Source organism: Oncorhynchus kisutch, linkage group LG5 (assembly GCF_002021735.2).
Source record: "Oncorhynchus kisutch isolate 150728-3 linkage group LG5, Okis_V2, whole genome shotgun sequence".
NCBI classification, from domain to species: Eukaryota; Metazoa; Chordata; class Actinopteri; order Salmoniformes; family Salmonidae; genus Oncorhynchus; species Oncorhynchus kisutch.
In genome coordinates this window covers 3,562,991-3,578,001 of record NC_034178.2, presented here as the reverse complement: position 1 = coordinate 3,578,001, position 15,011 = coordinate 3,562,991, and the positions used below count along the sequence as shown (strand labels likewise).

Genomic DNA, 15,011 nt, shown 5'->3' with positions numbered 1-15,011 from the left:
CAACAGTCTATAACACAGCAGTCTATATAACACAACAGTCTATATAACACAGTAGTCTATATAACACAGTAGTCTATATAACACAACAGTCTATATAACACAACAGTCTATTTAACACAACAGTCTATTTAACACAACAGTCTATTTAACACAACAGTCTATATAACACAACAGTCTATATAACACAACAGTCTATATAACACAACAGTCTATATAACACAACAGTCTATATAACACAACAGTCTATATAACACAGCAGTCTATATAACACAGCAGTCTATATAACACAGCAGTCTATTTAACACAGCAGTCTATTTAACACAACAGTCTATTTAACACAACAGTCTATATAACACAACAGTCTATATAACACAACAGTCTATATAACACAGCAGTCTATATAACACAACAGTCTATATAACACAGCAGTCTATATAACACAACAGTTTTTGTGATGAACCATCAGTGGAGTTGAACATGGGAAATGAATGGACACATTTATTTGTATGTACACTACATCATCACACAACCTTTTACATGCAAAGCGTCTGTTTATTGGTAACATACTGTATCTCCTGTGGGAAAATGTGCATATTGTTTCATGCAGATTTTAGAATATTCGCATGAAACTCTGTTGCAGATTGGATGGAAACCTAGCTAGTGATATAATAAGGGGCAGGGTGTAGACAAATACTTTAATATGTGGTGTAGTCTAGATACATTTCTGCTCCAGTGGTGGTGATGGGGAAAATACTAGTCAAAGTTTGCAGACTACATAGGGCAGATATGCCCAGCGATCAGAATTCTTGATATAAACAGTAAAGGTCTCTTTCAATGCCAATAGGGTTAGGACTACATATTTATACCCTAACCGTAATGTGTTACCCTGGATACATTGATATTCTGATGCATGTATGAAATGTCTGCTTTTCCAGATCTTTATCATCAAGTGGAAGGTGATCTGGTGTTGAAGCCAGAGAAGTCCACAGTGCCTGACCACATCACAAGCATCCTATGGAAGCATGGGAAGAACAAGGTGGCAGAGTGGTACAAGGATTATGGTCTGGACATCTATGGTACCTTCATAAACCGTACGACCCTGGACCAGACTACTGGAGAACTGAGAATCAGTGGATTGATGAAAACAGACAGTGGAGTTTATTCTGTGGAGTTCAACAGCAAACTGCTAGACAAGACATATACATTATCTGTTATCAGTAAGTGTTTCTGTGTGTGTGTGTGTTTAGCATGTAGATCTTGGTGGGGAAAAAAATATGTACGATGCATGCCAGCAAAGCACAATGTACTACTCAACACAACACTAAACAATACATTCATTGCACTATAACGGTGACTAAACTGTTAGGGCCTATATAAAGCTGTTCCAACATCAGAGTCCCAACTGCAGTCCCAACACCTTACCACTGCTACACCTGGATATCAGCAGAACCATGTCTGGCAGCAAAACAGTTAATTTGACCTCATTTACAGCCTTTAAAAAAATATAGCTGATATGGCTGACTTGCTTAAACAAATGTGGTTTCTACTGACAATTGAGATGTACAAACTATTGCATAAGGGGACGACAAGCGGATATGAGGCATTCCGCAATTTCGATTAAGACATTAATGAGCGAGCAATGGTGGACATAGTCAATATAATTATTTGTTCAGCACTTTTGAAATGTACAATGACAGAATTCAAAACATGGGCCGTTCTTACAGTGTTTTCCCTTTACACCAAGTCAGAACCGTAGGATAAATAAAGGGGGCATATAAACAGACAGTGAAAGCTCTTACAATATTCAATGATTACATTTCTCTAAAACAGGTTATAGACTACATGTGCAACACCAAGTTAGAACAGTAGGCTGAATTAAGAGGTGAAAATAGACCAAATTATCATGGTGAGGCACATTGAACGCCATTTGCGTGTCAAAAAAGATAAATGTCAGATAACACTATTTTACGCGTTAAATAAGCTTTTAATTTGACGCGTCAAATAACACAATTCTATTATAGAATGTTGGTGTCCTGAATATGCACGTGGCACAACTACTATCAGTGGCACTGTCAAATCAAGCACACACCGGGGAACGAGTTATGTGTTTATAATACCACTTCGGTGAAAATAGACCAAATTATTATCAGCACATGGGCTGCTAACAGCTTACTACACAGCATACACTTAGTATTACTTTCTTAGCTACAGTATACATATCTATCTCCCTGGCGTATTACATCATTTATGCAGCAGCATACAATACATTTTTGGACTCACCTTGTGATGTGCTCACTTAAACAGGAAGGTGGTCCTATGTGGGCAAATTTTGTCATCAGACTTTGTCATCAAAGTCTGGCATTCTCTGGATTTATGGTGGGACCACACAGCCACTCCATTGAATAGCAGGCTAGTGGTTGCTTTGCAATGCTGCAGTTAGCCACTGATTGCTTCCATACCACTCCTTGTTTAATTTGCGATTTCCAACTCCAACTTTTCAACCCATATGTTTTATCTATCATTTCTCTTCATTATTTCTCTTCATATGACAAGGATTAAAAAGGATTTGCCAGTAGATTGTCGACTTGATTCATGATGATGACTGCTAGGTAAGACTTTGAAAGTATGATGTTGACATAATCAGTCCAATCAAAGATACGTTACATATAATGTGATTTGATGTCATTTTGTCTGTGGCCAATGACCTTGAGCCTTCTTGGAAGGGCACTTGTAATATAACTCTATGGCAGGACCCAAAGGGCTGACATTTCGGATGTCTACCCTTACTAAGGACATAAACCTGTCAATGACATGGTGTCCCCATGAGTGACAGAACACTGAGCCATTCTCTGCTGGCTCGAACCACCACCACAGAAAGCACTGAGCTAGGCTGAAACACCTGCATTTTGGAGCTGCATTACTCAAGAAAATAAAAAAGAGACCATGTTTGTATGCGGCTTTATTAACTCAATTATATACATATTTTTTAAACATTGTTTAAAACCTCCTCCCAGCTGCCCACTGCACTGAGGCTAGGTAACACGGTCACCACTGATAAATCCATGATTATCGAAAACTTCAATAAGCATTTCTCAACGGCTGGCCATGCCTTCCGCCTGGCTACTTCAACCTCGGCCAACAGCTCCGCCCCCCCGCAGCTCCTCGCCCAAGCCTCTCCAGGTTCTCCTTTACCCAAATCCAGATAGCAGATGTTCTGAAAGAGCTGCAAAACCTGGACCCGTACAAATCAGCTGGGCTTGACAATCTGGACCCTCTATTTCTGAAACTATCTGCCACCATTGTCGCAACCCCTATTACCAGCCTGTTCAACCTCTCTTTCATATCGTCTGAGATCCCCAAGGATTGGAAAGCTGCCGCAGTCATCCCCCTCTTCAAAGGGGGAGACACCCTGGACCCAAACTGTTACAGACCTATATCCATCCTGCCCTGCCTATCTAAGGTCTTCGAAAGCCAAGTCAACAAACAGGTCACTGACCATCTCGAATCCCACCGTACCTTCTCCGCTGTGCAATCTGGTTTCCGAGTCATGGGTGCACCTCAGCCACACTCAAGGTACTAAACGATATCATAACCGCCATCGATAAAAGACAGTACTGTGCAGCCGTCTTCATCGACCTTGCCAAGGCTTTCGACTCTGTCAATCACCATATTCTTATCGGCAGACTCAGTAGCCTTGGTTTTTCGGATGACTGCCTTGCCTGGTTCACCAATTACTTTGCAGACAGAGTTCAGTGTGTCAAATCGGAGGGCATGCTGTCCGGTCCTCTGGCAGTCTCTATGGGGGTGCCACAGGGTTCAATTCTCGGGCCGACACTTTTCTCTGTGTATATCAATGATGTTGCTCTTGCTGCGGGCGACTCCCTGATCCACCTCTACGCAGACGACACCATTCTATATACTTTCGGCCCGTCTTTGGACACTGTGCTATCTAACCTCCAAACAAGCTTCAATGCCATACAACACTCCTTCCGTGGCCTCCAACTGCTCTTAAACGCTAGTAAAACCAAATGCATGCTTTTCAACCGGTCGCTGCCTGCACCCGCATGCCCGACTAGCATCACCACCCTGGATGGTTCCGACCTAGAATATGTGGACGTCTATAAGTACCTAGGTGTCTGGCTAGACTGCAAACTCTCCTTCCAGACTCATATCAAACATCTCCAATCGAAAATCAAATCAAGAGTCGGCTTTCTATTCCGCAACAAAGCCTCCTTCACTCACGCCGCCAAGCTTACCCTAGTAAAACTGACTATCCTACCGATCCTCAACTTCGGCGATGTCATCTACAAAATGGCTTCCAACACTCTACTCAGCAAACTGGATGCAGTCTATCACAGTGCCATCCGTTTTGTCACTAAAGCACCTTATACCACCCACCACTGCGACTTGTATGCTCTAGTCGGCTGGCCCTCACTACATATTCGTCGCCAGACCCACTGGCTCCAGGTCATCTACAAGTCCATGCTAGGTAAAGCTCCGCCTTATCTCAGCTCACTGGTCACGATGGCAACACCCATCCGTAGCACGCGCTCCAGCAGGTGTATCTCACTGATCATCCCTAAAGCCAACACCTAATTCCGCCTTTCGTTCCAGTACTCTGCTGCCTGTGACTGGAACGAATTGCAAAAATCGCTGAAGTTGGAGACTTTTATCTCCCTCACCAACTTCAAACATCAGCTATCTGAGCAGCTAACCGATCGCTGCAGCTGTACATAGTCTATTGGTAAATAGCCCACCCTTTTTCACCTACCTCATCCCCATACTGTTTTTATTTATTTACTTTTCTGCTCTTTTGCACAACAATATCTCTACCTGTACATGACCATCTGATCATTCATCACTCCAGTGTTAATCTGCAAAATTGTAATTATTTGCCTACCTCATGCCTTTTGCACACATTGTATATAGACTCCCCCTTTGTTTTCTACTGTGTTATTGACTTGTTAATTGTTTACTCCATATGTAACTCTTTGTTGTCTGCTCACACTGCTATGCTTTATCTTGGCCAGGTCGCAGTTGCAAATGAGAACTTGTTCTCAACTAGCCTACCTGGTTAAATAAAGGTGAAATAAAAATAAAAAAATTGTTTGCAAACTGATATGTGACACGTATTAATGCCCAAATAGCATGCAAAACAGGAAAGCCCCCCCCCCCCCTGAATACGGGTCGTCACTGATGTACGTGTGTATGTGTGCGTGGTTGTTTAGAAACAGCAGGTTATTCAGTGCCTCACAAGTATTTTCCCAAATGATTCCTGTTTCTTTCCTTTATTTACAGAGGCAGTCCCCAAACCTACAATCACTTCTTCCTGTAACCCAGACAAAACCTCCTGCACTCTGACCTGTGAAGGTGACACCACTGATGCTGAACCAGTCACCTACAGCTGGAAAGAGGGAGAGGGGCCGTGGGTTGTTGGAGGAAAACTGCTGATTGTTTCTAAAAGCCACACTGGCAATTCAACCAACAGTTACAATTACATCTGCAAGCTGAACAACACTGTTAGTGGGGAAGTCAGTGAGCCAGGTGAAGAGGTGTTTGGTTCAGGTGAGTGGACACTCATAAGTGTGTTACAGTCTTATGTATTGGTATGTCAGTAACACTGCTAGTGTTGTAGGACATTTTGAATGCTGCACTATGTTGAATTCCTGATCAACTCCTGTCAAAGTATCAATATAAAATGTGTTTTCATTTCAGAGCCTTCCAACAGAGATTTTGTTGGTGTTGTTGTCACTGCCATTGTAGCAACTGTTTTCATTGTCATAACAGGTAAGAACAGCACATATATAGTAACAGAGCACTGCACATGTACATAGTTGTGAAGCACAGATTGACATAACAGCAGCAACAACAGTGAGCTATACCCCCTGAAGGGGATACCTGTTCTACCTGTTTTTACAGTAGTGTTCAGGCTACTGTTAAATCAAATCAAAATCAAATCATATCAAATGTATTTATATAGCCCTTCGTACATCAGCTGATATCTCAAAGTGCTGTACAGAAACCCAGCCTAAAACAGTCAAGACAAGGGGTTAGATGCACCACCTGCCGGAGGTCACAGTCTTCATTCATAATGTGTCACAAGGAGGCATCAATTTGGACTGTGCCCAGTATGGAATAACCTAATCGGATTCCTTACACTCGTTCTTCCAATGACCGATAGCCACACATCTAAAACAGGGAGCTATCCCCGGGTGCCTTAGCACAGGTTCGCTACCCTTTCCTCTCTGTTTCTTTATCCTACCTTGGCCATTGAGACCACTGTTAGTGACTTCCAAGGTGGCAGCGTTAACCCCTTGTACATCTGCGGAGTAAACTGAATTAGCTTCCACTCTCAATGCTGCTTGTACTATTAAATCCCAATGAGAATGCTTGTCCACTACCCCCTCTTTATTTGATTGGAATTTTCCATTAGCAGGGAAATGCTGACTAATTTTAACAATTTTGCAAAAATTTTCCGATATTTGAGAATTGGTAGAATGCTCGTGCTCCTCTTTCAACACCTCTATGGCTTTATTAAACTTCTCTTCCTCTAGCCCCATTTTATAGTGAGAATTGGGGCCGTCTGTCGCCATTTCAATAGTTATTATTCTGAAATCTCTCCTGATGGTGTCCAGGGTGTGTAGATCTTCTTCACTCCCGGCTCTAATACATGCCTTTTATTAACTATTTTCCAAGGTAGCGCTAACCACTTCACCAGAGAATAGTTATGGTATTTGTGCCTATTAATTGGTCATGGTACTTAATACCTTGTATTTGAACCAATCCAATAGCGTCTGCAAATGTATTACTGGAGAATACGGGTGACCTTATGTCTTATTCCAGTGTTATGCCTCAAATATCACTGTTGTTGATAACACACATTACCAAAATCATTCACAGTTGTCTTCCTATTGCCACATACTCTGTCACGATTCCCCCTCCCAATAGGGCATAAACCAACCTCTTTCCTTATTGCTACTGCTAATACACACAAATCAAACAGCATTTGAATATCTTATTGCTTTTCTTTTGACTATGAATGTGGCTTTCTTTTAGAAATGATAGGAAACCTTCTTATCATCATCCACATTCCCTCCTGTTGTCCTTCTCCATGGACTACTTCTCTACAATCTGCCGTACTAGTACACAAGCATGACAATTTATCCATACACACACACTATGGCCACCGCGGCTGGGCTTTCACCCTCCCTTTATGGGTCTAGTAGGGAACCAACCCCACTCGGGACTTACCCCCTAGGACTTACCCTCTACAGGTACCAACCTGCTCGGGCTTACCTTCCGAGAATTACCCTATACTTTATGGTCCTCGCAGGAACCAACCCACTTGGGATTTACCCCTTAGGACTTACCCTCTGCAGGTACCAGCCTGCTCGGGCTTACCTTCCGGGACTTACCATATACCATGAATCTACAACTGGTGGTAATACAATGGGACTACTGAATAAGCTCAGGCATTCTAGGTCCGTATCCTATAATTGGTTCAGCCTACGACTCTCATCTCCCCAACATGTCAGCATGAGTGGTAACAGGTGTAGGAACTGTGCCTACCTTGTTTTTGGTGCTGGCTCCTGTTTCACTGATTCGGAATCTCTAGTTCGACTGTAAATCGGGGTGAACCCTGCTCGCAGCGCCAACTGTTAGGTTCTAAATAAACAGAGTAATAAACCCACGGATGCTTAATAAAGCTCAAACCAAGTTTATTCACCCACTGGGTCATACAGCTGCATAAGACAAAGACATGGTTCCACCAGTGGTAGTATATAAACCCCAATTTGGGTGACATCCTCCTTCTCTCTAAACATGACATCTTTATTGCTAGGCAGGAAATTAAGTGATGTGGCCATAAACTGTTCCTTCTCCCTTAATATGACCTGGTCTGACCTCGGCCCCCTTCCTCACTAAACCACATCTCTCCATCCTTATCAGTGCCTGCCACATGTGATTGCCCATCCTTTACTCAATACATTCCAAGCTTAATTGCCTCCACCATATACATTCCTCCTACAGATAACCATTAACTTCTGGTCTAGACCCTAGACTATAGCACTCAATATTCCAATAGGATACCTGATAATTAACAATATCTCAAGTTTAGAACTCATCAGAATTCAAGGCACACTTAACCAGCATGGGTACCACAGCATTCTGCAGCGATACGCCATCGCATCAGGTTTGCTCTTAGTGGGACTATCATTTTGTAATTCAACAGGACAATAACCCGACACACCTCCAGGCTGTTTAAGGGCTATTTTACCAAGAAGGAGAGTGATGGACTGCTGCATCACATGACCTGGCCTCCACCTCAGACCGTTGTTGGGAAGTCATTACAGGCCTACACTGTATGCGCCATTCCACAAGGGTGGCTGTAGCCTAGGGGGTCGGAAACCTTCTTGGGGGTCGGAAACCATCTTGTGTGCCAATTTACAATTGATCCTACAATTTATAAAGTTCTGCATGCCAGTTATCATTTTCATATACGCATTGTAGGCTACCTAACCGTGCCCTGAAATCTGCCCAAAAACGGAAGAATAATGTAGCTGTCTACTAGACAGAGGCGTTGTCCATTCAGCACCACACCACTGAGCTCCACTATGCCTACCTGTACAGAGGAGCTGTCCATTCAGCACCACACCACTGAGCTCCACTATGCCTACCTGTACAGAGGAGCTGTCCATTCAGCACCACACCACTGAGCTCCACTATGCCTACCTGTACAGAGGAGCTGTCCATTCAGCAGTGCTGAATCACGGACACAGCCTTCCCTTTAAAAAGGCATGTGTATATTTTGTGATTTGTCATTCTTTGAGCTTTTGTCTTCATGTGTCCTTCGATTGTAGGCATAAGTAAGTCTTTTGATGTATGCCTTTTATTTCAGTGTGTTAATGCATGTTTATGTATTATTTCTTACATTGTTACAACATTTAAAAAAATTGTACAAGCATTTCGCTACACTCACATTAACATCTGCTATCCAAGTGTATGCGACCAATAACATTTGATTTGATGTGTAGGATTTATCTAGCATAGTTTGCATTCGTCGTCAGCTGTTTAATGCACCGGTTACTTTCACATTGATTTGAAGTCGGCCTTGTTCAGGTACTGTATGTATGTTGTTTATTGGTGCTTTCATAAATGATGTATTTTTATTGCAGCTTAAGCATGTAAATGTGGATGAAGTCATACTCAATAGCTGACAGAATGGTTAATGCAGACTTGTACTTTAAGAGGTATTTCTCACTCTGATATAGTGAATACTAGCTATAGAACCATGGATCAACTTGGAAAATAAAATAAATATTTTTTTTACCCCTCAGGAATGTTGGTGTGGAAGAAAAAGAAAGGTAGGATGTTTCTCTGTCTCTTCCTGTATCAATTGTTCATATTCACTGCTTCACAATAAAATCATTTACATTTGGAAACAAAGAACCATTTGAATGAAAATGTTAATAATGGTGGAATTTGTGGTAGGTTTTACCCTAACTTGACTCTATGTCGATATAGGACTCGTTTTACTGTGGATATAGATACTTTCGTACCTGTTTCCTCCAGCATCTTCACAAGGTCCTTTGCTGTTGTTCTGGGATTGATTTGCACTTTTCGCACCAAAATATGTTCATCTCTAGGAGACAGAACGTGTCTCCTTCCTGAGCGGTATGACGGCTGCGTGGTCCCATGGTGGTTACTTGCGTACTATTGTTTTTACAGATGGATGTGGTACCTTCAGGCATTTGGAATTTGCTTCCAAGGATGAACCAGACTTGTCGAGGTCTACAATATTTCTTCTGAGGTCTTGGCTGATTCCTTTAGACTTTCCCATGATGTCAAGCAACTACACTTACTGTAGGTTGGAGTCATTAAAACTCGTTTTTCAACCACTCCACAAATTTCTTGTTAACAAACTATAGTTTTGGCAAGTCGGTTAGGACATCTACTTTGTGCATGACACAAGTAATTTTTCCAACAATTGTTGACAGACAGATTATTTATAATTCATTGTATCTTATAATTCATTGTATCACAATTCCAGTGGGTTGACTGTTGACTGTGCCTTTAAATAGCTTGAAAATTCAGGAAAATTATGTCATGGCTTTAGAAGCTTCTGATAGGCTAATTGACAACATTTGAGTCAATTGGAGGTGTACCTGTGGATGTATTTCAAGCCCTACCTTCAAACTCAGTGCCTCTTTGCTTGACATCATGGGAAAATCAAAAGAAATCAGCCAAGACCTCAGAAAATAATAAATTGTAGACCTCGACAAATCTGGTGCAATTTCCAAATGCCTGAAGGTACCACATCCATCTTTAAAAGCAATAGTACGCAAGTATATATAACATGGGACCACGCAGCCATCATACCGCTCAGGAAGGAGACGGGTTCTGTCTCCTAGAGATGAACGTACTTTGGTGCAAAAAGTGCAAATCAATCCCAGAACAATAGCAGAGGACCTTGTGAAGATGCTGGAGGAAACAGGTACGAAAGTATCTATATCCACAGTAAAACGATTCCTATATCGACATAACCTGAAAGGCCACTCAGCAAGGAAGAAGCCAATTCTTCAAAACCGCCATAAAAAAGCCAGACTATGGTTTGCAACTGCAGATGGGGACAAAGATCATGCTTTTTGGAGATATGTCCTTGGTCTGATGAAACAAAAATAGAACTGTTTGGCCATAATGACCATCATTATGTTTGGGAGAAAAAGGGGGAGGCTTGCAATCCGAAGAACACCATCTCAACCATGAAGCATGGGGGTGGCGGCATCATGTTGTGGGGGTGTTTTGCTGCAGGAGGGACTGGTGCACTTCACAAAATAGATGGCATCATGAGGAAAGGAAAGTAAAATTATGTGGGTATAATTTAGCAACATCTCAAGACATTAGTTAAGAAGTTAAAGCTTGGTTGCAAATGGGTCTTCCAAATGGACAATGAGCCCAAGCATACTTCCAAAGTTGTGGCAAAATGGCTTAAGGACAACAAAGTCAAGGTATTGGAATGGCCATCACAAATCCCAAACCTCAATCCTATAGAAAATTTGTGGGCAGAACTGAAAAAGCGTGTGCGAGCAAGAAGGCCTACAAACCTGACTCCGTTACACCAGTTCTGTCAGGAGGAAATGGCCAGAATTCACCAAACTTATTGTGGGAAGCTTGTGGAAGGCTACCTGAAACGTTTGACCCAAATCAAACAAAGACAAAAACTAACCAAAACAGCAAAAGACAAGGCATATTGACATTAGGGAGAGGCATGTGTAGCCGAGTGATCATATGGTCCAATGAGTAGCAATAGATGAGTGAGGGAACCGATTCAGTAGTCGCTACTACGCTAGGGAAGACACGGCGATTCAGACAGCTAGCGGGCCGGGGCAAGCAAGATGGGCTTCAGGCGACGTCGCAACGGAAGAGCCTGTTGAAACCACCTCGGACGATTACTTCGGCAGGCCAGTTGTGATGGATTGGTGGGGCTCCGTGTCGGGCAGTAAAGGGTCCAGGCCAATTGGCAAAAGAGGTATTGTGGACCTCCTAGCTACTCCTAGTTTGAGGCTAGCTCAAGGCTAACTGGTGCTTGCTTCGGGACAGAGACGTTAGCCAGGAGTAGCCACTCGGATTGCAGCTAGCTAGCTGCGATGATCCGGTGTAAAGGTTCAGAGTTTGCGGTAGGAATCCGGAGATGTGGTAGAGAAAAAGCAGTACGATATACTCTGGATTGATATTGCGCTGTGTAGACTGGCAGGTTTTGACTGAGCTGAGGCTGGCTGGTGTCCAAGTTAAGGCTGAAGTGGCTAACTGACTACTAGCTCGTAGTTAGTTAGCTAGCTAGTTGCTGAAGGGGGTTCCGGTTCTAAAGTATAAACATAGCAGATACATACCACATTGGGTGAGGCGGGTTGCAAGAGAGTATATTCAGTCCGTAGATGGAAAGTGAGATTAAGATATATACAAAGGGGAAAGAACAAGCAAAAAACTATATTTACATGGGACAGGACGGGACAAAACACACGTCTGACTGCTACGCCATCTTGGAATCAGCTGTAACGCATATAATTAACTGGCTTTTATGCAAAGCAGTAATTGTTTCCACAAATCTCCTGCCATGTCACTGATACGTCGTGAAACAGTGTTGTTTGATGAAGGCATTGTCTGTCTGTTTTTTTTGGCCTTTCCCCCAGCATTGTCCCATCCATATCCGCGGCAGCAGAAATAATTAAGTCCCCCACAATAGTATGGGGCTTATCCGTCCTGGCCACTCGGTAGCTCATCATATAAGATGCTTCTACCCCCTTCTTATTAATAGTATCTGTTGCTTTTATACATGTCTTACTACTTGAAAATCAGCTTTATTCTCGCTCAAAACTCCTGTGGCTTATTTTTCAAATTGGCATGTTTTGTTTCTAAATGTCTGCGCAAGAGTGAAGGTTTCATCCAGTTGTGAGATAGTACTTTTGCACATATAACACACTGTGACTGAGGAAAGGCACTTCTCCCAAAATAAGTGAACCCCAAATCAATGTAGTTCTCATCATATTTGCGCCTCTACGATGGTCCAACATCCCTGTCTGTTGTTTGGTGCTTTCCCGGGTAAGGGGGCAGTAGCTCTTTGTCTGCATCAGATTCACAACTGTCAGTATCCATGCTAGCTGGAACTTGTTGTCGACAGGTGCAGGTGTATTACTGCTGGTAGTAGCAGTACTACCAGTAGCAGTACTACCAGTAGAGCTGGTATGTGTATCAATGGACGCGGGCCTTTTTTAAAGAACCATTTATACATTTTCCAGCAAACGGAATGAACAACAGCTACGTTTGGCTACATGCGGACCGTTAGTGGAATCCCCAAGAGAGAAAAAACCCACCCAAATGTATAGCCCCGTTGGAAAATATACATGGACTGTGAATCACATTTTTATGTGGCGTACCCCCGACGGCATTGTGTGTAACCCTGGGGGTTTGGGAACACCTGGTGTAGAGGATAGTTGTACCATCTAAACCGCTGTGAAATATATTTTATTGTTATTGATGTTGTCCTTCTGTGTGTGTTTCTGCAGAGGTTACTGTTCCCCTAATGGCATCACCAGAAATGAGTTTTAATTGAACTAGAGACCTTTACTTACACAGCAGTAAATCCAGAACATTTCCAAGGTCTCATAACCTTACGCAAAATTAAAGGGCAAATACTTCAATTAACTTCAAGGAACCTTCTCTACTCTTTTTGCTGGGAACAAATGTTGATGTCTGTGAAACACTGGTGGTTCAGCAGAGGCTGTAGTATATTGTAGTATACTGTTTCCTCAGGGCGCGATGGTGAGCCTAAAAGGGGTGGCGGTACAGGGGCCGGCGGCGGACCGGCTGCGGCGGCGATTGTTGAGGCGGCGGCGACGGCGGAGGCGAATGCGCAGGCGGCGATTGTGGAGGAGGCGGCGGCGACGATTGCTGCGTAGGCGGCAGCGATTGCGGTGGAGGCGGCGATGGAGGCGGCGATGGCGGCGATGGCGGCGGCGATGGCAGTGATTGCAGAGGCGGCGATTGCGGAGGAGGTGGCATTTGCGGAGGAGGCGGCGATTGCGGCGGAGGCGGCGATTGCGGCAATTCCAAAAGAGGCGGAGGCCCGGGGGGCGACCTGAACACAGCTGAAAAAGGAGAGGGAAATGGAGGTGCGGGAATTTCACTAACTCTTCTCCCAAGGCACCTGCCTCAAGAAACATTTCAAAGGGAGAGATACAGAATCCTTGGTAAAAACTCAGACAACTGGGTGGTGGACATTCCATCAGTCCTGAAAATAATAAACATGTACTTTGTTTTCACTATGCTGTATCCAAAAAATGTTGCATTTTGGGCAGGAAGCCTTGATAAAACCACGCGTATCCAGAATTATACTTCAGACACATCAGATGATACAGTTTCCCAGTAAGCGGAATAGACACCTTCTAAAGTAAACAATCCCAGAGCCACTTTCTGGTAACATTATCATTTTCACCTGTTGCATTGATTTAGTGAACGTATAAAACCTGTTGTTTAACAAATCTAGGGTCCTCAAAAAGTTGGTGCCGTCTTATCAGCTTAATATTCGATACTAAAACATTTACTTCAATCTCAGATTCTGTTCCACGTAATGGAAACCAATTATCGTTTTAGATGACATTACATTCCTGCTTAAATCACTGGTGTTACGCAAACTATGACATTGAGTAATAATAATTAGAAATTGTCAAACATCTCCCATTCAACTATTCATACCTCTGCTCCAAATATCCCACATGCATCCCTTACAGCCCGCTCGAGCCCAGCGCACCACTCTCTTTCACCTGTCAACTAAAACATTGAATTATTAGTGTATTCAAACCACTAATAACATTACCATCCACATACTGATAACAATCATTCAATTGGAAGTAATCAATTGTGATCATGTTCACAGTTCTAATGCCGATCAGCTGTTTATAGAAAACATTAGATTTAGGTAACAACCCGTCAGATTAGGCTACAGGTAATAAAACAAACACTGGCTGTTGTTGACAAGCATATATTCAGTTCATATCCAAATTATTAATATTTAATTCAGTGATTGAAATTATGACACCGTTCTCAGTAGCCTATTCTAGCAGGCTATTAGGCAACACAAAAACGTATTACCTCAATCGCCTTGCTATTCATGTTGAATAAATAAGTATTTCAATTTGAACTGAGAAAGGCGCTAAATCGTTTAGTTTACATCTTAAAACAAACACTTGCTGCAGTATGTAGCTAAGAAAACCATGTCAATATTTGAATTACAATGGGGCAAAAAAGTATTTAGTCAGCCACCAATTGTGCAAGTTCTCCCACTTAAAAAGATGAGAGAGGCCTGTAATTTTCATCATAGGTACACTTACATTATGACAGACAAAATGAAAGAGAAAAAATCCAGAAAATCACATTGTAGGATTTTAATGAATTTATTTGCAAATTATGGTGGAAAATAAGTATTTGTTCACCTACAAACAAGCAAGATTTCTGGC

General features: G+C 42.6%; 1 protein-coding gene across 1 annotated transcript; it reads left to right on the top strand.

Moving 5' to 3' along the window:
* Window positions 1–242: 242 nt before the first annotated feature.
* On the top strand, window positions 243–14,806 carry LOC109890354 (uncharacterized). The gene is made up of 5 exons (XM_031824107.1): window positions 243–1,217; window positions 5,299–5,565; window positions 5,716–5,787; window positions 9,336–9,362; window positions 13,309–14,806. The coding sequence occupies exons 1-5, from the start codon at window positions 911–913 to the stop codon at window positions 13,452–13,454; spliced, it is 819 nt and encodes a 272-aa protein (XP_031679967.1). The 5' UTR covers window positions 243–910; the 3' UTR covers window positions 13,455–14,806.
* Window positions 14,807–15,011: the final 205 nt, after the last annotated feature.

Bases quoted from the DNA above. Each gene is read 5' to 3' on its own strand.
- LOC109890354 (XM_031824107.1), top strand. From the start codon at position 911: ATGTATGAAATGTCTGCTTTTCCAGATCTTTATCATCAAGTGGAAGGT. The intron at 5,566-5,715 runs GTGAGTGGACAC...TTTTCATTTCAG, and splicing joins TGAAGAGGTGTTTGGTTCAG to AGCCTTCCAACAGAGATTTT. The intron at 9,363-13,308 runs GTAGGATGTTTC...CTGTTTCCTCAG, and splicing joins GGTGTGGAAGAAAAAGAAAG to GGCGCGATGGTGAGCCTAAA.